The sequence below is a fragment of the Oryzias latipes genome, chromosome 24, assembly GCF_053564925.1.
Source record: "Oryzias latipes strain Hd-rR chromosome 24, Olatipes_Hd-rR_3.1".
In the NCBI taxonomy this organism is placed as follows: domain Eukaryota; kingdom Metazoa; phylum Chordata; class Actinopteri; order Beloniformes; family Adrianichthyidae; genus Oryzias; species Oryzias latipes.
This window is the reverse complement of record NC_136260.1, coordinates 18375611-18400118: the sequence shown is the minus strand read 5'-3', so window position 1 is coordinate 18400118 and position 24508 is coordinate 18375611. Positions and strand designations below refer to the sequence as shown.

The 24508-nt window shown below is 39.4% G+C and overlaps 3 protein-coding genes across 7 annotated transcripts; 2 read left to right on the top strand and 1 right to left on the bottom strand.

Annotated features, from left to right (window-relative positions):
• Positions 1-98: 98 nt before the first annotated feature.
• On the top strand, positions 99-12952 carry hpcal1 (hippocalcin-like 1). Of its 2 annotated transcripts, none has more exons than XM_004083454.5 (4): positions 99-354; positions 8565-9054; positions 10461-10566; positions 12505-12952. In XM_004083454.5, exons 2-4 carry the CDS (start codon positions 8677-8679, stop codon positions 12600-12602), a joined length of 582 nt encoding a protein of 193 aa, XP_004083502.1. In that variant the 5' UTR covers positions 99-354; positions 8565-8676; the 3' UTR covers positions 12603-12952. The 2 variants fall into 2 exon arrangements, with proteins under 2 accessions (XP_004083502.1, XP_020570097.1); XM_020714438.3 differs by lacking the exon at positions 99-354 and adding an exon at positions 6231-6365.
• pdia6 (protein disulfide isomerase family A, member 6) lies at positions 12860-19397 on the bottom strand. 4 transcript variants are annotated; one of them, XM_011491578.4, is made up of 13 exons: positions 18859-19397; positions 18429-18570; positions 17022-17079; positions 15744-15870; positions 15509-15615; positions 15288-15424; positions 14986-15100; positions 14603-14743; positions 14419-14503; positions 14267-14339; positions 14022-14180; positions 13559-13655; positions 12860-13477 (listed from the first exon to the last, which is right to left on the bottom strand). In XM_011491578.4, the coding sequence occupies exons 1-13, from the start codon at positions 18875-18877 to the stop codon at positions 13406-13408; spliced, it is 1332 nt and encodes a 443-aa protein (XP_011489880.1). In that variant the 5' UTR covers positions 18878-19397; the 3' UTR covers positions 12860-13405. The 4 variants fall into 4 exon arrangements, with proteins under 4 accessions (XP_011489880.1, XP_004083501.1, XP_078798749.1 ...); XM_004083453.5 differs by having other exon boundaries at positions 15288-15421; positions 18859-19088; XM_078942623.1 differs by having other exon boundaries at positions 15288-15421; positions 18429-18567; positions 18859-18996.
• A 1098-nt stretch (positions 19398-20495) lies between these two features.
• Positions 20496-22685, top strand: LOC101159239 (voltage-gated potassium channel regulatory subunit KCNF1-like). Its single transcript, XM_004083574.5, has one exon. The coding sequence runs from the start codon at positions 20737-20739 to the stop codon at positions 22255-22257; it is 1521 nt and encodes a 506-aa protein (XP_004083622.1). The 5' UTR covers positions 20496-20736; the 3' UTR covers positions 22258-22685.
• Positions 22686-24508: the final 1823 nt, after the last annotated feature.

Below are 24508 nucleotides of genomic sequence, written 5' to 3'. Positions count from 1 at the left end.
TTATAAACAATAACAGGGAATTTACCAACATGTTTGATGGCTTTGAGACACAAAACACACCTCTTGTGTGGTGATTTGGTCGAGTCGGAAAACCGAGCTCTGCCACATCTTCCACCAAATGATTAAAGACGCCTCAGGCAGCTCTAACGGAGTCCAAGCCACATATATCATTTAAAAAAGCTTGTCTTATATTTTTCTCAAACTTTGTGGACCCTTTTTGAGTCACACACTATATTTTCCCGACTTGCATTTTCATCACAATACTCTGAACCGCTCTTTAAGTAAAGTTGTGCGTTAAGTTACTGCTGACGCCACAGATAAACTTGGAAAACTGCGTCTGGATAAACTTCAGAGGTAAGTGTGTGTCTCTTTATCATGGTTTCATTCATTAATGCAGAGTCTGCTGTGTCTTCAAAGTTGACTTTTGCCTGTTGAGGCAATTTTCCCAAGAAAAGCATAGATGGGTGTTCACAGACAACACCCATTCCTCCACATCTCATCTAGTTGTGACTGGAAAGAACATTTCACAGCTGGAAATTTTCCTCCAGCTGTGCAAAGTATCATTTTAAGGCTCCATATGTTCCTTAGTGAAAGTTGATATGCATTAAATTAGTATTATAACTCTTTAAATGTGAAGTTTCTTTCTTGCAAATTAAAATGAGGTTTGTTAGTTAATTTTTGGGTCATTTTGCTGCATATCAATGTCAGTCAAAAACAGTTTGAAATGTTTATTTAGTAATGAAAACATCTGACTTACATCTGTCTGTAACAAGAATGGCAAATAACTTGCGTTCTGCACTGTCTTAGTTTTTGCTTTTGTTTGTAGTGTTGAGGTTAAAATTAGATTGCTTTTAATTTATAGTATAAACTGTAATTACTACTATACTAAAACTGGACATAAACTGTTATTAGGGTTTAAACCTCTTTTTTTTTCCAAAAAAAAAGGAATAAAAATGTCGCTAAATAATGAATCATTCTTTACATTGCTATAAAAACTCGTGGCATTAGCAAATTTAAAAACAATGTGAAAAACTCTTTAGAAATGCATTAATAGACACTCTTGCAGGAACAAAAGCTTGTTGTTTTTTGTGAGTCTCAGTCCATCTCCTGCCCTGCATGCAGCCCAGATTGAGAGTTCCACTGCCTCTCATAAGCCTTGATCAGTACTATGCTGTTGCCTTGGCTACTGCTGGGTCAGGGGACGATAGCTGGATGTGATGGATGATTTTCTCTGACATGAGTTCAGAGAAACTCCCAAAAAGCAGCGCTAGAAGCTGGATTTTTCTTCAGGGCCTTAATTTTCCTGTTTTTCTTCACGTCCAGCTGCTAGAAATACACATTCGAGCACTGCTCTTCTCAGAGCCAAATAGTAAAAGTAGAGACTTTTTTCTTCAGAAATTGCAGATTCTGATTTTTAGTTTGTTTGTGTGCTAGTCCTTAAAATGTGCAATTCCTCTTCAAAATATAGGCAATCAATCAGAACTAAAACCCTTTCTTAATCCCCACATAGAATTAGGGACTTTTGGTAAATACAGGGACAGTGTTTTAACTATTTTTTAAGGTTTAGCAATAACATATTGGTGTACTTCAAGAATATTATGACGATTTATCGTATTTCGGGCAGATACTCGAAGCAGTGTTTTCAGGTAAATACCCCAGGGCGGTTCAGTTAATTAACTCACCTGTTCAGCGTCCTATTTAAGCCAGGTGCGCAGTTGTTCATTCTTTCTTACCTTCAGCGCTCATTCTTCGCCCCACCCTCCTCCCCGGCTTCCACCTGTGGGCTCCGTAAAGGGGGGTTTTGTTACCCGAAAGTTTTATGGAAATTTTATGGAATTTTATGGAAGTTTTATGGAATTGAACGGAGCCTTATGCCAAACGAAAATATGTGAATGCCAACTTAAAGAATGTGGAAAAATGTCAAATAAATATTTCTTACTGCAAGAGTTGTCTGACTGAAATACCCATAATGTTGTGTTTCAAGGCATTCTATTTTCCAAAAACATTATAAACTCTGTGGTATAGTAAAAAAATAAAAATATATAGATGCTTGTTTAGGCTTTACAGCATGTTCCAATGGTTAAAAAGGTGAGTCATCCAACTCTGAGCTTAAATGTCTTATATTTTTATCTTATTTCATTTGAATTTTTAAAAATTAGTTATTTTTAAACGTATCCCAAAACATAATTTGTGTTAAAGACTATGGATAACCAGTTTAACAAATTGACCAAGTGGCTTTTTTGTCAAATTATCCTATAAGTTATCAAGGTAAAGCTAAAGTGTTAAGCAAAATATAGAAATGAAAATGCATAAGGACAGATGGAGGTGAACTTTGGTTAAAAATTGCAATAGCGATGGTGAAGACATTTTTCCAGAACAGAAAGGAGCACAGAACGGCATGTAGAAATAAAGGGAGGAGCATACATGTTGGTTAATAACCTGAAAGAAATTAGCAATAGGTATGTCATGACTGAAGAGGATGCAGCCAAACAGCTGAGGATAGTGGTATGAGCATGACTCTGACGGTGAGGAGGATGAGAAGAACAGAGGCGGAGCAGAGGACAAAGTGGTGGAAGGTGAAGAAGGAAGCGTTATTTGTCGAAAAGGTTAGAGGACAAAAGACAGAGAGATCCAGCGCAGGTGAAGGTGGGCGTATGAGGACTTCATGACAGGTTGGACCTAAAAGAGGGAGAAGTGGCGAGGCAGAGATGGAAGGATGTGCTGAAGGGGTCGAGAACAGGGGATGTGTTGACAAGTTCCACAAGTGTGAGGAGGAAAAGGTTAGAGACCACAGAAGAGAAGTGGTAGCTTTTGTGGAGCAGGGGGTGACAAAGGTCAGTAAAAGGATAAACTGAGGAAGAAATTGAAGAGGGGGATGAGTAAAAAGTCAGTTAGTCCTGACAATATACTCATGGACGTACAAATGTTTTCTTTGATTAAACAAAAAAAAAAATCTGCCAATAGGGTAAAAAAAAAGATCTCAACAAGAATTATTATTTTAAAAAATTCCAGTCCCAGACATGTTTTCATATGTGAAGCAGAAAAAAAATACAATTTTTCTTTAAATAAAAAGGGGTCTTCCAACTTTCTTAAGAGTCGTTTTTGCAGTGTGGAAGTGTTCACACTGCAAAAAAGAGGTAGCATTAACAAGAGTTTTTATGATAAAATATAAGTCGAGAAACAAAGAGTTCCACACAAGCATTTAAGGGGGGGGGGGGGGGGGGGGGTTCTAGTGGTTAGATATAATTATATAAAGATTTGTATTTATAATTAGTTCTGAGCAAAGGGTTTGTATTTTTGGAATTGTTATGTACCTAATTGTATTTTATTTTGATAACAGAGACAAAAAAACTAGAGTTAACAAGTAAAAATGACTCATTTTAGAACAAAATGTGATTAAAATGAAAATAAAATCTTAGCACAACTTGGCCCATCTAAACAAATCATCACAAAATCTAGAACTAGCACTTATTTCATTTATTTAATTTGTTTTACAAATTAAAACCAATGAATGCCAGTCTAACATTTAATAAACTTTTGAACTTCATTAAATCTTTCTATTTTCAAGACTGATTTAATCATATTTTTCTTAGATTAAGATCCTGGCTATTATTGAGACAAAAAAAATGTCGACTCTGCTGATTTTGAGAAAAGCTTAAAACAGTGTATTCAGTTCAATTCAATTTTATTTGAATAGCCCAAAATAATCTCAATGGGCTTCGTACCGGTGTAGAGCAAAGAGAAGTTAACAACCTGGTAAAATATATTGATTGTCTAAAACCAAGGTTTTAAATTCAATTTTAAATTTAATACAATTTTATTTCTGTAGCCCAAATTCACAACAACAGTCGTCGGGATTGGGAAAGAAGGAAAGGACATGAGTCTTTGCAAGTTTGCAAGCGTGAAATAGTTTGCAATGTAGGAGAGGTGGCAGAAGAGTATCTGACTGTTTAACAAGATCCTGAAGAGTGAGAGGGATCCCTGAGGAATATACAAGTGTTCTGGTGTCTATTTGAAAGAAGAAGGGAAGAGAAGTAGAGTTGTGGAAACTACAAAGCAGAGGAGTTGAACAATGAAGTTATGGTAATAAAGAGTAGTGGCAGTTAAGCTGAGGTCAGAAGGGAGCATTTGGGAGCAACCGTAAGGTCTCGTGCCAAAGAAGAGAGCCACAGATCCAATATTTGCTTTTTGCAGAAGCGTATGTCATTGATGGAAAGTCTATGGCAGGGTACTGAGAAAGGAGCGCTGTGTTGAAATGTTCTATTAGTGTGTCAGAAATGCAATTTTAAGCCTAATTTTTTTTACGTGTGTCCTCCATCATGAGAAAATTGCCACAGGAACATGTTAAAAATACCAACAATACCATTTTCATTGGAGTGGGTTTTTAAGTGGAACGGTGAAAGTTAGAGGCAGCAGAGAAGAAGAAGGTGGTGCAACTATCATGCATCCAACACGGGCCTTTTCAAAGTACAAATTTCTAATTTACGTCTCTTCACAATAACATGTGCGTCATGCTTTTCCGGCAGCCCTTTTCTGTTTTCCCTGCTGTGTGTGAAGTATCGAGCATCCTCCTCAAATAAAATTCTCCTTGTTGTGACACAGGAAATGAGTCGGACTAATGGTGACAAACAGGGTTTACACGAGCCCCTCCGTGGCCTCAGGGAATGGGATGCATGTTGCAGTGGAGATTGTGTGAATCAGTCTCATTAGGCAAGCAGCCCACTGGAAATAGTGGACCATGCAGACCAGTGATGGGTGTGTTTGTGTGTGTGTGTGTGTGAGGGGGGGGGCATTGGGGACATTGAGAGGGAGTGTGTAATCGAGGGGAATTGCAAACACTGAATGTGGAAATGCAATCACGAGGGGCTGCTGTGGATCAAGCAGTGCTTACAGATTCTGCACTTGATATAAACCTAACAAATCCAGTTTCCAGACCAGGGGGGGGCGGGGTTTCGTCTGGGGAAAAAAGACATTGAGATGTCAGGTTATTATGAAAAAGAATGACAAACGTATTCCAGGGATGCGATGGGCTGTAAAAACAAAAAGGTGCGCAGGGCTGAGCTAGAAAACATCCTGTGATGTCTCAAACGAAGAGCTGCACCCAAGCACTTCATTCATCCCCATTTTATAAACACAAATGAAGATTCCTGCAGGGGACTTAGCACTGATAGGAAACCAAGACCTATGAGGTTCAAATTTCTTGTAGCAATATTTCACGAGTGGAAAAACCCACGCTTGAATGGTATTTGTTCGGTGTGCACATAAAAACCCTATTTCAGGCTGGCTGCCAGCGACTTTTAGAGATCGGCTCCTTGGTTTTTTGCAACCCCCGTTCTTACATAAGTATTGTTTTATCATCTCGGCTCCAGAACTGCCTTATTTTTAACATCTTTTGCTTAAAGTCCCACTCCAACCTTTTTTTGCTCTAATGTAAAAGTCTTTTAATCATTATTGTGCCGCTTTTAAGCAAAGTTAAAAAACTTTTGGTGTTTTCTTGGACCAAATTTGTCCAGAGCGACAGGATTTCTTTCGAAATTTTGCTTTCTTTTAAAAGAAATTTGATTCTAAGGGACTGTTGTAAGAAGTAAGCCTCTGCTGATATCCCATCATCCCTTACAGGCTGTCCTGCTAGCTTTAAGTCGCTCACAACCCCAACTTAACATTAGGGGTACAACAAAAATGGAGAGCAATATCAGAGCTCGCAGCTGTACAGTTTCAAGCCAGATGCTAGCTCAGATGAAGAAAATGAAGACATTAACGCCTCTATTTGTCTGCAAGTGGATGCATCGGAATAAAGCAGAGCAGGGAGATTTTGGCCGCGCCTATTTCAATTGCTGCATCACAACTTGGAGCGTTTTGCATATTTTCATCTGCTCCTGATTCACCTCGATTTCAATAAAGAAATACTCAGAAATGCAGTTGTAAGCTTACATATATGCCCTTATTATGAGAAAAAGAACAAGAACAAGAACAAGTTAGAAACACCAAAAAGACGATTTTCACTAGAGTGGGTCCTTAGAATAATGAACTTCTTTTGTGGAAAATCCCAGCCCCACGCTTCTCTTTCTTAGCTTCATGTTAGGTAATAAAGAACAGCAGCTCCCGTCTCTGTTCCTGTGCAGCTCCTCCAAGTTGTTCTGGAAAAGTCCCGACCCGATCTGAGGAGGTGCTTCTGCTGCTGCTGCTTCCTCATCCTGTTGTGCGTCAGAGAGGAAGAACAGTGGTCAGCGTGTTATTTCTGGTGCGGAGAAGACAACACAAAGTCAGAGGGCATGACACTTCAGAGAAAAATCCCCTTTTAACAGTTGTTCTCCAGCAAATTTACACCATTGACCCGCTAGCTCAGTTCCACGTGGCATTTTAAAGTAAGTAAGACTGAATACATTAAAATCCAAATGGTAGTCTGATCTGACTTTGTTTCCTACTTTTCATTTTATACCCAGGAGCAGTTTTGGCTGTTTTTCAAAAACCCTCTTTGGGTCATTCTGTGACTTTGATTCATAAGCCCTCAGGAAATTGAATTTGCCTGACATAAAATAAACGAAATGAGGGTGTCGGATCCAAAACCTCATATCTACTTTGCCAGATAGAATTGATTTGAATTGAATACATCTTCTTCTCCTGAAGTCATTAAAAGTAAGACCGAGGAGCGGAGGTGTTATTTGGATAAGCTATTATGTAATTCAAACAGTGGTATTAGAAAAGTAGATCACGCTGCATAGCTGGAAATAGTATCTTTTTTTCTGTATGTGTCATACTTTTTTCCACTCTTTCTGCTTCCCTGCCCCCACACATCTTACTTTTCCTTCTCTCCCACTCACTAGATACAAATGAAAGGCTGATTTAGGTTTGTTTACTTTCCTCATTTTATTTTATCACATAATATGCTATAACTTATAATATAACTTCCAAAGTTAGTTTCTGCAGAGCGGCAGTAGTTCATCAGAAATTTGCCTCTGAGGTGGGGGCTTTTCTTGCGAAGCAACCCCGCCCCCACTTTCTGTCACCCATAACTGAGAGCTCTCTGTTAAGACACTCTCCCGCTAGCCTACAGCCGTTCACACCCCAAACTAACTAACATTAGTGGCTCAAAAAAAATGGCGAGCAATATCGGAGCTATCCAGCCGTAGTTTTAAACCAGATTCCAGTTCAGACAGGAAAATGAAGACGTAGATGGATTTAGCCCCCAGAATGGAGCTGGCTGCCCCCCTAGCATATTTTTTACATCACAAACACAAATTTTGAAGAGGCATTTTTTTTGTCTGCCGCTGATTTACAACAATTTGGATGAAAAAATACTTATTTTCTTTACAATATCTTCTATCATCAGAAAAATGCCACAAAACAATGCAAAAACACTAAAAACATTATTTTCATCATAGTGGGTCTTTAAATTTCCCTAAAATCCCTGAAATAAAAATATGAATGTATTTACTTTTGCAGCACAATTTTACGCTTTTTACAGAGTTTTGTCATGATTAAAGTTTATTTCACTTATGCTGTAATATTGACAATAACTAATCATTCCTATTTAAATTCAAATGTATCAATTTCTTTGCTTTGAAGGTTGAAGGTATTTAAATATCGTATAATATTTTTAAGCAGCTTTTTTTAAGTGGTATGTTGTGGCTTTTGAACCAAAAATGTATGTTTTTAGTTTTCAGCACCACAGAAAAAAAATGAAGATGCGTCAAAATGAATTTTTATGTCAATTACAAACCAAGTTCAGAACCTAATCACAGAATTAAAAATTTGGTTGACAGAAAATATTTCAATTATAGATTTAAAGCAGAAAAAACAGTAACAGTCTACATAATTGTCACTTGCTTTCAGTGATTTTTGTTGTCGAAAAAACACACATGCTGTTGTGTTAGAAAGAAAAATATTTTTCAGTCTTCCCAGCTCATGATTTTTTCCGTTAATCATGCAGAAGGTCTTTATTTTAATGTGGTCTGCACCCTCATTAGCTGAAATGAACACCCCTGCATACATGAATTAGCAGATTGTGGACTCAAAAAGCAGGTGTGAATAGGTCCAGGTGGGTGCGTGCTTTACCGCCCGTGGTTACGTTGGTATTTGTGAGTCATCGTTTGTGTTTTCCGTTTATCAGCAAATGAAATCCACCTCTTTAGGATCAATTAGCTGCAGTGTTTTCCCGGGAAAATGGGACGATTGTCTTTTTTTGAGTGCGTGGCCCTCACTGGAACAGCAGTCAGCATCAGCCTGACCTTTAGGAAAGTGGCTTTATTCAGAGTTACAATGCTCCAGGCCACTTGTCCCTCCACCATGCTGGGCAGGGGCGGTGAATTATCACTCTGACAGAGAAGTAATTCGTATCCAAGGAGACTGGGATACCCCCCCCCCTGCATACTGTATAGTGTTCTATTGACATCTCTGTGCATGAAGCACTTCTCAGTTGTCCAGATTCTAGTTGAGCTTTTGGGGAATGTTCTTCGTTCCATGTTTGGTGATCGAATACAGCACTGAGAGGGATGTAATTGAAGCCATGAATGATTTATGAAAGTCACACAAGGATGTTAATGAGGGTCGTTGGTCCCCTGTAGGAGCCAGAGGAAGCCAAGCAGCCGCCGACGTGGGGAGGACGAGGAAGAGCGGAAAAGTGACGAGCGAAGGTAGACGCATCTTCCCTCTGCTCGCCTGTGTGAGGGTCCCGCCATGGGGAAACAGAACAGCAAGCTGCGGCCCGAGGTCCTGAACGACCTGAGAGAGAACACAGAGTTCACCGACAATGAGTTGCAGGAGTGGTACAGAGGTTTCTTGAAGGACTGTCCCACCGGCCACCTGACGGTGGAGGAGTTCAAGAAGATCTACGCCAACTTCTTCCCCTACGGAGACGCCTCAAAGTTCGCCGAGCACGTCTTCCGCACCTTCGACACCAACGGCGATGCCACCATCGACTTCAGGGAGTTCATCATCGCCCTGAGCGTGACGTCTCGCGGAGGTCTGGAGCAGAAGCTGCGCTGGGCGTTCAGCATGTACGACCTGGATGGGAATGGCTACATCAGCCGGGCGGAGATGCTGGAGATCGTTCAGGTGAGGGTGCGACTCCCAGCTGCATGTGAATTCCCAGCAGTAGATCAGATGATTTTCCAGCAGCAGCAGTTCTGACAAATAGTCCTGTAGATCTAGAATAAAGCGACTTGTTGAAATGACAAAGTGTAACAATTACAAAATTAATAAAGAGCTTTAGTGCTTGTTATTCAGAAAAGTTTCATTTCAACTGTAACCGGAAATGAAATCATATGACTCCAGGGTGAGCAGCAAATTTAATAAATCAACTGTCAGACAAAGAATAATCCCTCAAACAAATGAGAAATGAAACTGCTGTCTAAACGGTTGAAGGAATAAACATTATTCTAAAATTAAGGGAAAATAAAAGAAAAACAGTTTGACCAAAGGCCTTATTTAGGAAGAATTTAGAAGAAAAGGACAGTAATAGAGTCAGTTGCCAAAGAAAAAGCAGAACTCAAAAAACATTTATTTTATCTGAAACTTTTTTTCAAATAAGGTGATCTCTGAGTTTTTCATTAAGAAGTAATTATTTCACATTTACGTATTAGCAATAATAAATCTTGAGTGTGTAAAAGATTTTTTTAACGACATTTGGTTTTTATGTAAAAAAAGTGTAATAATGATCTCAGGCGATCGTCTTTTTCTTTTGTGTAATAAAAAATATGACAAAAAATGAAGCAAATTTAGATGAATTCATAAGTAAAAGGTTGTTTAATTATGCAGACTATATTTTAGATTTAACATTTAATGAGATGCTTTATTTTAAGGCAAGTATATTAAGACTGCAAAAATGATAAAAATCACGTTACCAGATATTTTTGTTACTTTCTCACTTATTACTTTTAATAAAAGGTTTTAGACAGTCTAGGGATGAAAACAGTGGAAATGTGAATTTCAGACTTTTTATAATAAAGGTTTAATAACTGTAAAGGTCTTGTTTTCACTATTCATGACTCAGATATTTATTTTTGTGCATTTTTTAATCTAAAACTTTGATTAAACTGTTTTTAAATGACTTATTTTTTAAGTCAATCAGCGTACAGAAAGCTTGCTTTAGTTCATTTGAGTTTGTTTTTTTAGGTCTAATTCCCATTTGCTGCTGTAAATTTATCAGCTCTTCACTCCGTGTCAAGCTGCTGTTTTTCTTATCTCTGCAGTCGTGTTTACTCTTCCAGCTGAGCGTCCTGCAGGGACATATCAATATTAGCTCAGTCTGTTTGCTGATACAAATGAACATGGGGAAAAAAGGCAACATAAAAGCACAGGAAGACTGGAAAATTTCTACTTTTGCTGTATTTTTCCCTACTTTAACGGTTTTAAGACCCGTGGGAACCGTAACTCTATCGATTGTTTGCTTAGAGCCTTCATGGAGTCAATCAATGGGATCAATGAGCACATGACAGGAGTGCTGATCACTTTTTTTATAGGCAATATACAAGATGGTGTCGTCGGTAATGAAGATGCCTGAGGATGAGTCAACACCAGAGAAAAGGACAGACAAGATCTTCAAGCAAATGGACATCGACAACGATGGTAAAGCGGCTGTTATGGTTCAGAAATGTCAATTTTTGCATCTCTCTTTGGTTTAAAAAAAAGGGAAAAAGGATGCAGCTTTGCTTACTTTCAAATCAGAGGAAAACAGCACCACCTGCTGGTTGATGAGAACTTTGTCTTGACATCACAGCTCTTGTTTTGTTCCAATTAACCCTTGTGCCATCCTTGGCCTTTACCATTGGAAGTTGGGTCATCTAGAACAGTGTTTTTCAACCAGCGTGCTGTGGGTGATGGTCAAGTGTGCCGTGGGAAATTGCCCTGATCTAAAAGCATTTCGCATCTCCAGGATATCAGCTCTGTGTTCATCCAAACAGGCCCTGATAAAACACTGAGTAGTTAGGAATATAAAAGATCATAAAATACTTTTTTCTTTGTGTTTATTTGATTAAATTAAAGACATTTTGATAAGAATGACGGTACCGTGATTTAGCTGCAGCTTCAGCTCTGTTTTCGGAAACTGTCTCCACCAATCATTCTTGGAGGCTTAATCATACGTCATCAAGGCCTGTTCACACCGGGACGAATTTCGCCGGCGATTTTCGCCGACGTTTAACGCCTCGTGACTAAACAAAGGGCACCAATGAGAGTGTGCACACCGACGCGAAAAAACGCCACGCGCCAAAGCGTCAAAAAAAAAAACGCCTCGGGTTCGTTTTTTTTTTCGACGCGTCGTGTCGAAATCTATTCGACCAATGAGAATGGCGCTTTTGCACACGTGTCTGGAGCTTCTGAAGTTACAGTAAAACACAACTGGGGGCGCTCAAACACAAAACTGCCTTGCTGAGCACACATACCAGCGAAGAAGATAGACGCCAAGTAGCGTCTACGCTGCCGCAAAGAAATAATGACGGACATTCTAAAATATCCCCTTACCAAGTACCAGTTGGAGCTACTGATGCTTGAAATATTCATGTTTTCTTTGTATTATTCTGACAAGCGCGTAAATACTTGCTCTCTTCTTCTGAGTGAAAAGCGACTTTAAGAATCGTAAAGTTGCGCAGCGCCACCTTGTGTACAGGAGTATTTCTGTTTACATTAAGCGCCATCTAATGTCAGGGAATGAAATTGCATGTTCGCTCGGCTCACCGTCAGCGAAAATCGCCTGGGTGTGAACACAAAAAACGTGGCGAATAACGCCTGGCGAATATTCGTCCCGGTGTGTACGGGCCTTCAGTCTGACCAATCAGAAGTGGTTAAAGTCTTCACTTCCTTGTTCCGATTTACCTCGTAAAGTCTCCCAGTTCCACCAAAAGTACCAGCTAAAGCTCGTCTTTGGCGGTGTAGCTTTCCACAGAATCCGGTGTCAGACCGTGGGACAAGTGAGCAAAACAATGAAGCTCAGAGACGCTAGTATGTCTGCGTTCGGCGGCTTTTTGCACTACATTTCCCATGATGCATTGGGTTAAAATGACAGCGTCTCAGCGCACGAGTCGTCCTTGTTAAACATCTTGAAACCACAACGAACACACAGTTTTTAAATCTTCTAACTTAACTTTTATTACATCTTTTAGAAAAAACAGCTGTAGCTTCCAGCTTTTACTGCCACAATTATCACAAAAATGCATGTGAGATTGCAGAGGGGCTGTAGATCAATACAGACAATGAGTTTCTCCTTTATTTTTACATTTGACGCTGGTGTGCCGCAGGATTTTTGTCAAGGTTAAAGTGAGCCGTGGCTCAAAAAAGGTTGAAAAACACTGATCTAGACCCACTAGAAAGTGCGCTGAACCTTTTCTCTTCAATGATTTGTGATCTTCACTGGTATCCATGGATTACATGAAATCCTCTCCACCTTCATCATGGTAGGGAGAACACGTCAATGTAAGGGTGGGGTCATCTAAGATAGCACAAGGGTTAAACACAAAAATGTAATATTGACATCCAAGTGCAATGCTGGTTCTCCCCTTGACTCTACAGGTAGACTGTCATTGGAGGAGTTCATTAAAGGTGCCAAGAGTGACCCATCCATCGTGAGGCTGCTGCAGTCAGATCAGGGAACCTCTCGCCAGATTTAACCCAGATCTTTGCTCCTCTGCTCGACATCACCCACCGGCTCCATTTTCATCCATATTCCATGTCTGACATGATGCCTGTGGACCACGAGGAACTTGGGATTGCAGTTTCTGCTTAGTGCCATTAGTGTATATTTATAAATCTTATATAAAAAGGAAAGATTTGAATTTGGATTACACTCAAGTTCCTTTTAAAGCTCAATGCTGTTGATTTTGCATGTGCTCAGAGTTTTTTTAGTGTGTGAATAAGGAGTCTGTGGTTTGTTTGGTTTTATTTTATTTTTTTAATTTTTGTAACAAAAATGTCATGTTGGTTTCACACAAATAAAGTCGTGTAAGAAAAATCTACACAAGACGTCCCCACAGCTCCCCCTGTCCCGAATGGACACTGAAAATCCACTTTACCTCACATTGACTGGATTCAAAAGAGAAAATGTTCATTTTGTCATCTTTCAGTTCCACTTTTACTTCCCATATTATAAAATAGGTTCTTTAGGGGAGCTGCGGAGCAAAGAGCGATGCTGGGCGAAGACTTCCATAAATCATGGGACATTTAGAAGCTCCTCCTCCCTCGGCTGTGTAAAAGTTTTCCCCTTTTGAAACTTTGAGCAGAGTTTTGACAGAGTTCACTGTAAGGGCACAGAAGCTCCCCTCTCTGGGATGCTGTGAGAAACCACAGGAGTCTCAAGTGTCATTTTTTTAAGGTTTTCAGTAACCAGGCCTCCCATTCATCCACAGGAGAGGGGGGGGCGGGATGCCCAGACTAGACCTGACAAGAGTCTTTTGAGATCAGGTCTTGTTTAGACTCATAACTCATCCTTCTCAAAGTCTTCGTCCAGGTCTACGTCGCTTAGGTCGTAGTCCTCTTCCACAGGAAGCTGGATGAGAGCAAAAAGCAGAAAGGTTATGGAGCCGCGACGATTATTCAGGACACAAGCGGATCTTCAAACTCATGTCACCTGTCCGTCTTTGCCATCCCAGGGTTCCACAGCATGAATCTTTGGCATAACACCCCCTCCCAGTGTGGCAGTGGAGCCCCGGCCCACAGACAGCTCCCTGATCAGATAAAAAAACGACAGCTGTGAGGTTTTCTTCCCACTCCAATGAAAATTGTGTTTTTAACGTGTTCCTGTGGCATTTTTCTGAGGATGAGGACATTTATTAAGATAGTTAAGCTCAAAATTGGCATCTCTGAGTATTTCTTTAAGCTGAATAAAAATTACCGTTGGAAAAAGAGCCTATTTGGTCAACAAAGCAGGGAAAGGGAGGCAGGGTTGCTTTATGCCAACGGTCCTACCCACAGCACCAGAGGTGAATTTGTAATGAACTATCGCCGCATAATACTAATTAAAAGACCACCAGGGATGCCTAAATATCTCAAAAGATAATTGGAGTGGCTCTTTAAAACCAAAAAGGTCCTACCTGAGGAACTCATGGATGCCAGTCTCACTGAAAGAGCCTTTGAGCAAAGCAAATTTCATCTTGCGCGTGTTGATGGCAGCCATGGCAGGGTAGCCAAAGCCGCCGATGCCCAAAGCGGACTCCAGCTCCATCTGAGCCCCCGCCTCGGTCCAGAGCCAGCTGTCAGGAGAACAGGACCATCAGTGAACATCCACCGTCACCCCGACGTAGCAAACAGGTCAAGTGGTGACAGCTGAGCTGCTCACCCCCACATCTTCTTTTTGTACTTCTGTGCCATCTTGATCATCACCTCCAAGTAGCCGTTCCTGCCAGCTGCACCTGCAGAGAAGCAGTGACAGAGACGGTGAGCTTCGGTTGATGGGAGAAAACATTTCAGCGTGTGCGGTCATTTTCTAACCTGTATCCAAAATGTGAGGCAGCACTGCAATAACACACAGCTGGCTGCCCTCACACGTGCTCTTCAGGACGTCCTCATTGAGGATCTGAAAGAAACATACATTCATTTATTCATGTAGTTGTATATTTTTTTTCCCCCAGCATCGATATTTAAATGTAGATTTAAAAAAGAAAAGAAAACGAACCTCCACCAGCTCAGGAGGAGGAGCGTTGTCAGAGAACAGATCCAAAGCCCTCTCAATAATATCTCCACGGGTTCGGCCTCCCTGGTAGTCTTCTGGCTCCTCGCCTTTACGGAAAATCTTGATGGTGGGAAACCCACGGACCTACAACAGGAAAACATTTTATTCCAGGTGTCCACTCCTCCAAACGAAGAGTACATCATCTGCAGCTCATGTTTTGAAGTATAAAAACTGAGATGATCAAAATGAAAGCATTTTCTCTACTAAAAAAACAACTTGTAGGTCTTTCAACATCAAAGTCAGTTGAATCTGACTATTGTCTATACATTGTTTTTTTTTTTTTTTTAAAAAGGCAGAATTTTGACATTTAGTGGGTTTATACTCACCCCATAGCGACTGGACAGAACCTGATGCACAGTAGCATCCACGGCCCCGAGGCGAACTTTACCCTTCGTCTGCTCCTTCACTGCTGTGGCTGCAGCTGCCCACTCGGGCTCCAAACTGAGAAAATGACCAGAAGGATGAGTATTTTTCCTCTCAACTGAGAGGGTTTTTTTTTTTCAAAGAAACATAAATCCTGAGAGACTTTCCAGATTTACCAGTTTATTACTTTTACACAGAAAGACAGGAATATTAAAAAGAGAAGCTCCTCTCATGTCTGTTTCATCCCAAAATTTGCCAAACTTACTTTTTGCAGTGTCCACACCAGGGGGCGAAGAACTCCACCAACCACACATCATCGCTCTGCAGTACAGTCTTATCAAAGTTGTCATCAGTCAGCTCCACCACATCCTTGCTGCTCCCACTGCTGCCACTATCACTCTGCTTGGAGCAAATACAGCTTTTAATGGCAGTTCATTTTGCTTAAATCTAAAGAAAAAAAACCTACGGGTGCAGCGTTTCCTTTACCTGCCTGCTGTAGCCGGAGCTGCCGGACTTGCCGCTGAGTCTGTCTTTCACCAGAGAACGTAAGGCGTTCATTGCTCCATCCACAATGGCCTGACTACTGCGAGCCCCTGGGTCAAAACAAGCATCAAAATGATTTGCTGCAGCATAAAATAATGTTGCAGAGTTTAATGATTTTTTTTAGCACAAGTATCTAGAAGTTTTTACATCCACACATGTGCACACCTCGCTTCTATACCTTGGTACTCTTCTGGCTTGTTCTTATTAGCTCCAAAGATCTTGATGGTGGGGAACCCTCTGACTCCATACTGTCCCCCCAGAGACTTGTGCTCGTCAGCGTCAACAGCTCCAACCTTGACGATTCCCTAAAGAAAATTCACATAAAAAAATAAATGAATAAAATCCAAAACAGGACTTTTCACAGCAGTCTGTTTGAACACGGAGGAAAACTGAAATAAACAAATTTGTTTTTTATTTTATTTTAAGGTTTACTAATGCAATAAAAAACAGATTAGATTTGACCCTTCAGATTAAGATAATCATTGCAGAAAGTCAGTTTGGGGAATATATACACATACTAAGTACATAAACCATTTTCCAGTAGAAAAAACGTTGTCGTACTACAACATGATCCAGCTAGTCGTTGTAGGTGTTATAAGTGACTGCAGCAGAAAGGAAAGACTAAATATTTAATCCAAACAGCATCCAGACTAATACTGGAGTAACATCTGAGCCACTGGTTCTGCATTTCTGGCAGTGCGTGGGTGTAAACTCATTTGCATAGGCTCTGCTCGCCGCTTCCATGTTGATCATTTTTATCTTATTTTCCTGCAAATGTTATATTGTTGAATCTGCAGTCACAGGCTGATCTCACTGTGCATATCAAGTAGCTGTTGCTAACCATCGTCTTTGAGCCGCGTGTGCACGCCGCCGCCGCTGCACGAACGCATGGCGTGTAAAGTGAGACAACATTTAGAGGAGTGCGTTTGAATAAAACTAACAAAGCTAAAACAATATTTTGTATTTTCCAAAGCTACATTTTTAACAATGCGCTTAAAAACAAGGACAAAAAATGTGTTCAACAGTTTCCTTGACAGTTAATATTTAACGAATACTTTAAAGATTTATATAACACGTACAAACATGCTACCAAACAGCAGCTGATGCCAAAAGCAGCCGTAACCATCTTCTGTACTTTCAAATACTAGACAACTGACTTCTACTGGAACCATGACACTACATCGACTTTATATCTGATAAAACAAATAACTGAAATGGCTCCAGATGTTTAATACAATATCTTTCCTTTACATTATTAGATCATCTAGAGATTTTCATTTAAATTCAAGCAAACAAAGATTCTCTCTCAAATGGGGATTGGAGTGAAATGAGTAAGTGAATTGAAACTTTAAGAGTAGTGTTCTTTTCCTTTTTAAAACATGATGAATGTATTAGTGGAAACTAACCAGAAATTATGTTTCAAAATTGGGGCCATTCATTAAAAATAAAATCCAACCTTGAGAGCAGTAGCTGCCTTCTTCCAGTCAGGAGCCAGATTGCGACAGTGTCCACACCTGAGGGCAAACAGTGATGGTTGGAATGAAGTTTACACATCATTTTTATCTTGATCCTTTATGATAAGTTGTAAAAGAAGAAAACTTTTATTGCTGATATAAATTTCAATTGACTTGAGGAGCAATTCAAGCTTTAAAGGTTCTTTATTACCAAGTTCTACCTTTTACTACACCCTGGCCTCAATTTATACCTCGCTAAATGAAACAATTGAAAAACACCTTTTTATTTTATTTTTTATATTATATTATATTTTTAATACACTTTACTTTTCCACTCACTTCTTCTGAACCAGGGGTCTCAAACTCCTGACCTTCAGTCCCCAAATCTCTTATTTTAAACTCAAAATAAAATGAAACTCAGGACACCAATTCCTCTGTTCTTTATTTAACCAAATCATAGGAAAATCCCCTAATCTGAACAATTTAATTATTAATACTTTCTTTGGGAAAAGGTGATAGTAGTTTGTTTGCATTTTTTGTTGTATTGTAAAAAGGAGAAAGCTTAAACTTATTGAAACATAACCACAGCACAAATACTACCCTTTCTGTCTGGACTCTAAAAGAAATTAAGTCCCATTCCAATCCTCTTCCGATTCATTTAAAGCGTTCCAAGTGGTCTTTTAATTAAGATGATGCCGTTTATAGCTAAAATAATTATTATTTAAAAAAAAAAAAAAACTGTAGTTTTCTAAGCGAGAGTGCACTAGAAATTCACCTCCAAGTTGTGGGCGGGGCTCTCGGCGAAGAGTGAGCCCGCCCTCGTTTACCACCATCCCTTTGTTTACAGACATGGAGCAGAGCAGGGAGCTTGTAGCCCGCCTACTGTAGCACCTAAGTCACTGCTACAAGTGTTTTCCAACAGCATTTTTTCCTGTGCTCCAGATTCACAACAATTTGAATTAAAAAACAACAACAACTTGAATCTTAATTTTTGTTTATACATAAACCTTAATCATGAGAAAAATGACAATTTGTTAAAAATTTGATTTTCAGAGTTGGTCTTTAAAACAAGATACGAGTCAAACACAAGCCTCAAGGAGCCAATTTGCCTCAGTTATTCCTTCATAAAAGGCATCAATTAGATTACAGAACGAGAAAAAAAGAACTATGCCTGTTATTTTGAAATCTTGGATTTTTACAGGATATTTACTTTTTATTTTTTACAAGTATGTACCCTTTCATACCATTACTCTGGTAGTGATGTGACCCCTGGTTCCTCTGAGTTTGAGACCCCCAGACTAAAACCGGAAGTGGATGCAAATTCATTGACGTTCAAATTTTCAGAATCTCCTCAGATTATGCTAACAGTCCCACAAAACCCCTTAGAGGTGCAGTGTAGAGAGACTCACCAGGGAGCGTAAAACTCCACCAGCCACAGACTGTCACTCTGCATCACCTCTCTGTTGAAGTTGGAGGGTGTGAGCTCCACAACATCGTCGCTGGGGGAGTACAAAGCCTCCACAGACAGGAGCAGAGAGCAGCCCAGCACTCCTGATGGGCAGCAAGAAAACACTAAGACCGGAGGCTTTTGACAAAGTTTGACTACTTACTTTCAATTAAATGTTGCGTAAAAAACACTCCCCAGACAGAAATGCTAAAATAAATGTACAAAAGGTGACTAAATCTTATGTTTCTTTAGTTTAATCAGCGCTCGTGGAGGCCTGACCAAAAGTTAGCCATTTAAGCTAGTAATAGGAGACACCAAAATGTATTTGTAGGGTTTATATTTTAACAACATTCATATTTTACCCAAATATAAAAAAATAAAAAAAGACTCACCAAGTAAAAGCGGTTTCATGGCTTTGACTTCTTTTTGTTCGTCTCTACTGATGAAACACCAGGCAGTTCTCTGTTGCCGCTGGGTCTCCCGCACGAGTATCAGAGGAAGAATGTCTCACCGTGGCCCATGCTGATTGGTCCACAAACCAGCACGCGGCTTTTGGCCAATCAGAGCACGCCGTGTAGTTCAACGGAGCTGCGTTCTGATGGCTGGAGGAGAATGAAGGTTTCTGCACCAAGACAACATGGGAGAAACTAACAACGACTCACTCTTAATGTGTTATTATGGGATGCAATGTAAAAAAAAAGAAGAAAAAAAAAGAGCCTTAGACATACTGGAAACATGTTTTATTTAATAGTAGGTGTCTGTAAGGACTTGAATCCATGTTTTAATGCACAAAAATGTTAATAATTTTGAATTTAGCAAATTTAGAAGTCAAAGGGAGTCATTGCCTATTGTTTCAAATGATTAAACTAAGTGTGACAAAAGTTAAAGTAAACATTTGATCATTTCTGTAAGGTAGCAAAACTATTCCTGGAGGGATATCTCAACTAAATAGTCAAAACAAACAAAAATAATAAAACTAATGTCACTCCGTCTTGCTGAGTTTGTTTTTTGCAAATTTAAACAGAATTTATATATTATATACGGGTAAAAGTTTATATCTAAAAAAGTAGAATAGAAGTAGTTTGAATACAACAGTAATATTTTTCCCAGAACTATGTATTTTCATTTTTTCAAAAAGCTACCAAAAAAAATAATAAAATATTTATTTAAATGTAAAAATCATTTTTTTGTGTACAATCTTTATCTAAAAGCCAAACAAGTGTAAAAAGGAAAATGGATGTACACAATGAATGGTGCTTGGCTTAAAACAAAAAAACAAAACAAAAACGCTTGCACCACATATAATACAATTTCATTATTTTAAACTATTTTAAAAAATGAGAATAAAGGGAAATAATTAATTTTAATGTGATCGATGTTCTATTTATTTATAGTTTTTAATTTCTCCGTGATTTGTCAACGAAGTGAATGGCATGCAGTGTGATAATGTTGACGCTAGATGGAGACAAACGTTGCAAGGAGGAGTTGACGCAATTTTATATCACAGTTGTTCAGAGTAATTCCATATAATTCTGCTGTACTGACTTTAAAATACTGGTAAGAATGAGAATATATTTTTTGAAAAACATTTTTTGTTTTTGGTTTTCTGTTTTCTTTGAAAATAATGTATTAGGTGTCTAGAAAGGAAAAGTTGAGCTCCCTAAAAGTGTAGTTAAACATTATGTTGCATTTTTTCTGTAATTCATTTTTGTGTAATGGTAAACATTGCATTGTATTGTCAAAATATTTCTTGTGTTAACAGTTAGGTCCCTTATAGCCAGTGTATTGGCTTACTTGTTATAATTGGTCATTTGTGTCTTACACTGAAAGACAAAGACGTAGATAATGTAGCCTATATTTGTTTTTTAAAATGTACGAGGGCATTAAGAATTTATTTATTTAACTATTTTTGAATTTAATTTTTCATTCCATCCCCGAATCACATTGTCACCGGAAAATTTATTTTGACATGTACACCGGAAATGCCGTGTGGGCACAGCTGACTTGACAGCAGACGCTCCTCAAATCCAACTTTTCCAAAGCGCACAGGCGCACTGTTTACAGCCAAACACGACTGAATGAATCTGAGAAGATTTCACGCTGCAGTCACATCAGATCCACACTACATTGACACATATCTTTGTAGCGTTCATCCCAAACAAAACGATTGGACGGTTTTGTGAGTTTTTTTTTTTTTTTTTTTTTGGTGCGTCTGCACTTTGTTCCGTTTTTTTTAGGAAATATCTGCGTTCTCAGTCGTCGGATCCAGAATGTGGGGGATCCAGAGATCTCGGTACGCTGACTGCAACGGATCAGAAGCCAGTGAAGAAGCGGAGATTGTGGTGAACATCGGCGGGGTGAAACAGGTGCTTTACGGAGAAGTGTTGAACCGCTATCCGGACACCCGGCTAGCTGAACTGGTGGACTGGTCGTCACAATCCTGCGAAGAAATGCCATCATTGTGCGATGATTATGACCCGGAGACAGGAGAGTATTATTTTGATAGAGACCCGGAGGCATTTAAGTGCATAATTGAGCTGTATTATTATGGAGAGATACACATGAAAAAGGGCATCTGTCCGATTTGCTTCATGAAGGAGATGGAATTTTGGAAAATCGATTCGGATTTCCTGGATGAATGCTGTAAAAGCCATCTTAAGGAGGTTGAGGACGAACTTGCAGAAATTGCGGAGAGAGTGAGAACTATCTTGGTGGACAGAGAAGGAGATCCGTCCGCGGGAGGCTGGCAACGGTTCCAGATTTCCGTCTGGAGGCTGATGGAGAAGCCAGAGTCCTCGCTGCCCGCGCACGTTATTGCAATAGTTTCTTTCATTTTCATCCTCATCTCCTCTGTGGTGATGTGCGTCGGGACTATTCCTGAGCTGCAGGTGCAAGACTCGGACGGTAATCTCACTGAGCATCCAACTTTGGAGGTCATCGAGACCGTGTGCATCTGCTGGTTTACAGTCGAATATCTCCTCCGCCTGATCTCTTCTCCAAACCAAATCAAGTTCTTTTTTTCGTTCATGAACATCATCGACTTCATGGCGATCATGCCTTTCTTCGTGGTGTTAATTCTGACCTCAATTGGCGCAGGTGTGATGGAGCTGGCGAACGTGCAGCAGGCGGTGCAGGCTTTACGCATTATGCGCATTGCGCGCATTTTTAAGCTGGCTCGACATTCGTCTGGACTCCAGACCCTCACATCTGCCCTGAAGAGTAGCCTGAAAGAGCTTGGACTTCTCCTGATGTACATGGGCGTCGGGGTCTTTCTGTTTTCTGCTCTGGGCTACACTATGGAGCAGAACCACCCGGACACTCTGTTCACCAGCATCCCTCAGTCGTTCTGGTGGGCTGTGATCACCATGACCACAGTCGGGTATGGAGATGTGTACCCTAAAACCACTTTAGGTCGGTGTAACGCCGCCATCAGTTTTCTGTGTGGAGTCATCGCCATCGCGCTGCCCATACACCCCATCATCAACAATTTTGTCCTGTTCTACAACAAGCAACAGGTCCTGGACACTGCGGCCAAGCACGAGATTGAACTGATGGCGCTGCGCACCGGGGAGGTGGAGGCGTCTCCCGGGGACCACAAACACATCTGCGGCGCAGCGGGGTGGGACAAGTCCATGAGCACCTGTCATAGCGACACCTACATACCTTTGCCAAAGGATGGCAGGGGAGGGGCCAGCTTTCAAGCCCCAACCATGGAAACGAGCTTTGAGAACACCTCAACTGAGAGCTCTGAAAATAAATGTCATCTCCTGAATAGAAATGTCTCCAAATGAATCACACCAGATCTGAGGAACTTGTGTATAGCTCCTTAACAAAGAGTCCATTAAACCAACATGTATGTGAGGTTTGCCTCACTGATGAAGACTTGATGTAGGCTGAACAGCTCTGTTTGAATTCCCCCTGTGAAGGCATCTTATATAACACCCAGACTTCACACATACACTGCAGACTGTATTCTTTTGTAATGTCTTTTAAAAGAGCAGCCTTTTCACCAGAAAACATTAAAGTAACAGTAGAATCATAGACATCTCAACAGACCTGGAGGTGTCTGAGTCATCTATACATTTTAATGAGGTGACTATTGCAGCATAGAGGCCATTAAGGCTTATTGTTTCTGTGTCTGCCTCAGTGTCGTTTCTGTAAGTGACATGTATGATTATGAAGTGAAATGTCAGATAAAAGTCGTCTCTGGAGGCAGAAATTTGGAAAGCAGTTGTGTCATTTGTCTGTATGGAAATGTATGTATATATATGTAAATAAATATATGTAGTGTGTTTCAGAAGCCACAAAACACCCCAGCTGAGTCAAAAACTCTTAAAATTTGAATTATTTTCTTAAAACTAGCAAAAAATAAATAAGAAATTGGCCAACAGGGTAAGAAAAATGGTCGGAATTCTTATTTTAAGAAAAATTAAACCCACTAAGACATTTTTCTTGGACTAAAATTGTTTTGCTTTTCAAAAGAAATTCTTGATAAGATTCTTTTTCTTGCAATTCAAAAAATAAGACATTTTTTTAAATAAAAAGAATAGGGTGTTTTTTCTTTAAGTGTCTCAGCTGCCATCTCCCCTTTTAATGGATGGATGAGGAAAACGACAGGAGGTTGAGCAAGCAAAAAAAAAGCTACTTATATACAAATTGAAATTGTAATTTGCCCATTTGATTTATATTTCAAAGCAAAAAACATTCTTGACAGTTTGCATGTTCCCTCAAGGGTTCTTCTCTTACCAGTCTTGAGTGACATCTCTGCAAAAAAGCACAACTCACATCAGAATTGTTAGTTTACTGAAGCGAAGGGGCTAAATGCATTTCTGGCATATTTCTTTCAAGGTTTGTCTCTGAACGCAAACTGTAGTTCAGGGCAATTTTGAACAATTTCTACTAGATCTGCTCTCATAGTTTACCTTTAAAACTCTTTTTGTGGCAATGATTTATATCCATCTCTTTAGTACAACCCCAGCTTCTTTTTTTACAGATATATTTTCATTTTGTTAGACAACAATTCAGAACTAAGCCTGAAACTGTACAAAAACTCAGTTCTGAATAGTAAAATGATTTTTTTTGCAGGAAGAATACAAAAAAAGTTTTTTATATTTGATAAAAAAGGTCTAAAGAAAAGAAAAATGAAAACATCCTAAACAAAGCATAGGCAAAGTTAAACCATTGTAAAAATGTTTAAAAATTATTATCTCCAATAAACTATAGAAAACATTCCAAGGATTTATTTCAAGGGACATCACAGTTAGGCATCATAACTCTTATAATGTTTGTGTTTGACCAAAAATTTTAAAGCTAATACCTTTTCTGAAACCTGTATTTCAAATTTTGAACGAAAGCAATGCTAATGGTCATTGTAAAAAATCCATGTAACCAGCAAATACACCAGTGAGTCCAGGGGGTAAAATAGTTTAAAAGTTGCTTTATTTGCAGATGTGTGTATGTTTTCTTTAGACTACGTATTTGGTTAAAATACAGAACAGTCATCTGTGCTTTAAATTCATAAATAAATTAAAAAGATAAACTTTTACAAATAATATATCTGATCAAACCTGGATCAGTTAAAGTGGATTTTTTAGGTTTTATTCATAAAATCACGCTTTCAATGTTTTTCTCATTCAGATGATTTCATAATTTTATTAATTGTGAACATTTCTTCCATAAAAATATATTGTAGAAAACTTATAAAGACAGGAAAACAGATTTAAATGATGCGATCTGGGAAGTTCTGATAATTAATCACAATTATAATAAAACGCAAAAGTACAGCTTCTCCCTCACCAAATGTACTTAAATGAAAAGAAATAACAAGAGGGTGGTCCAGAATGTCCTCCCGCTGGTGTACTGCAGGACTACTGTCTCCTCTGTCCAGCAGCAGATTCAGATATGCTGAAGCCTGAGAAGAGGGCTATTGTTGACGGTGACAGGTGGAATAGGTTTGCACTGTGGAACGGCATAATGTTCCTTTCAGACATGCATTAAAATACACACATGCAGTTTCAAGTTCAAATTGAAATGCACGAGCAC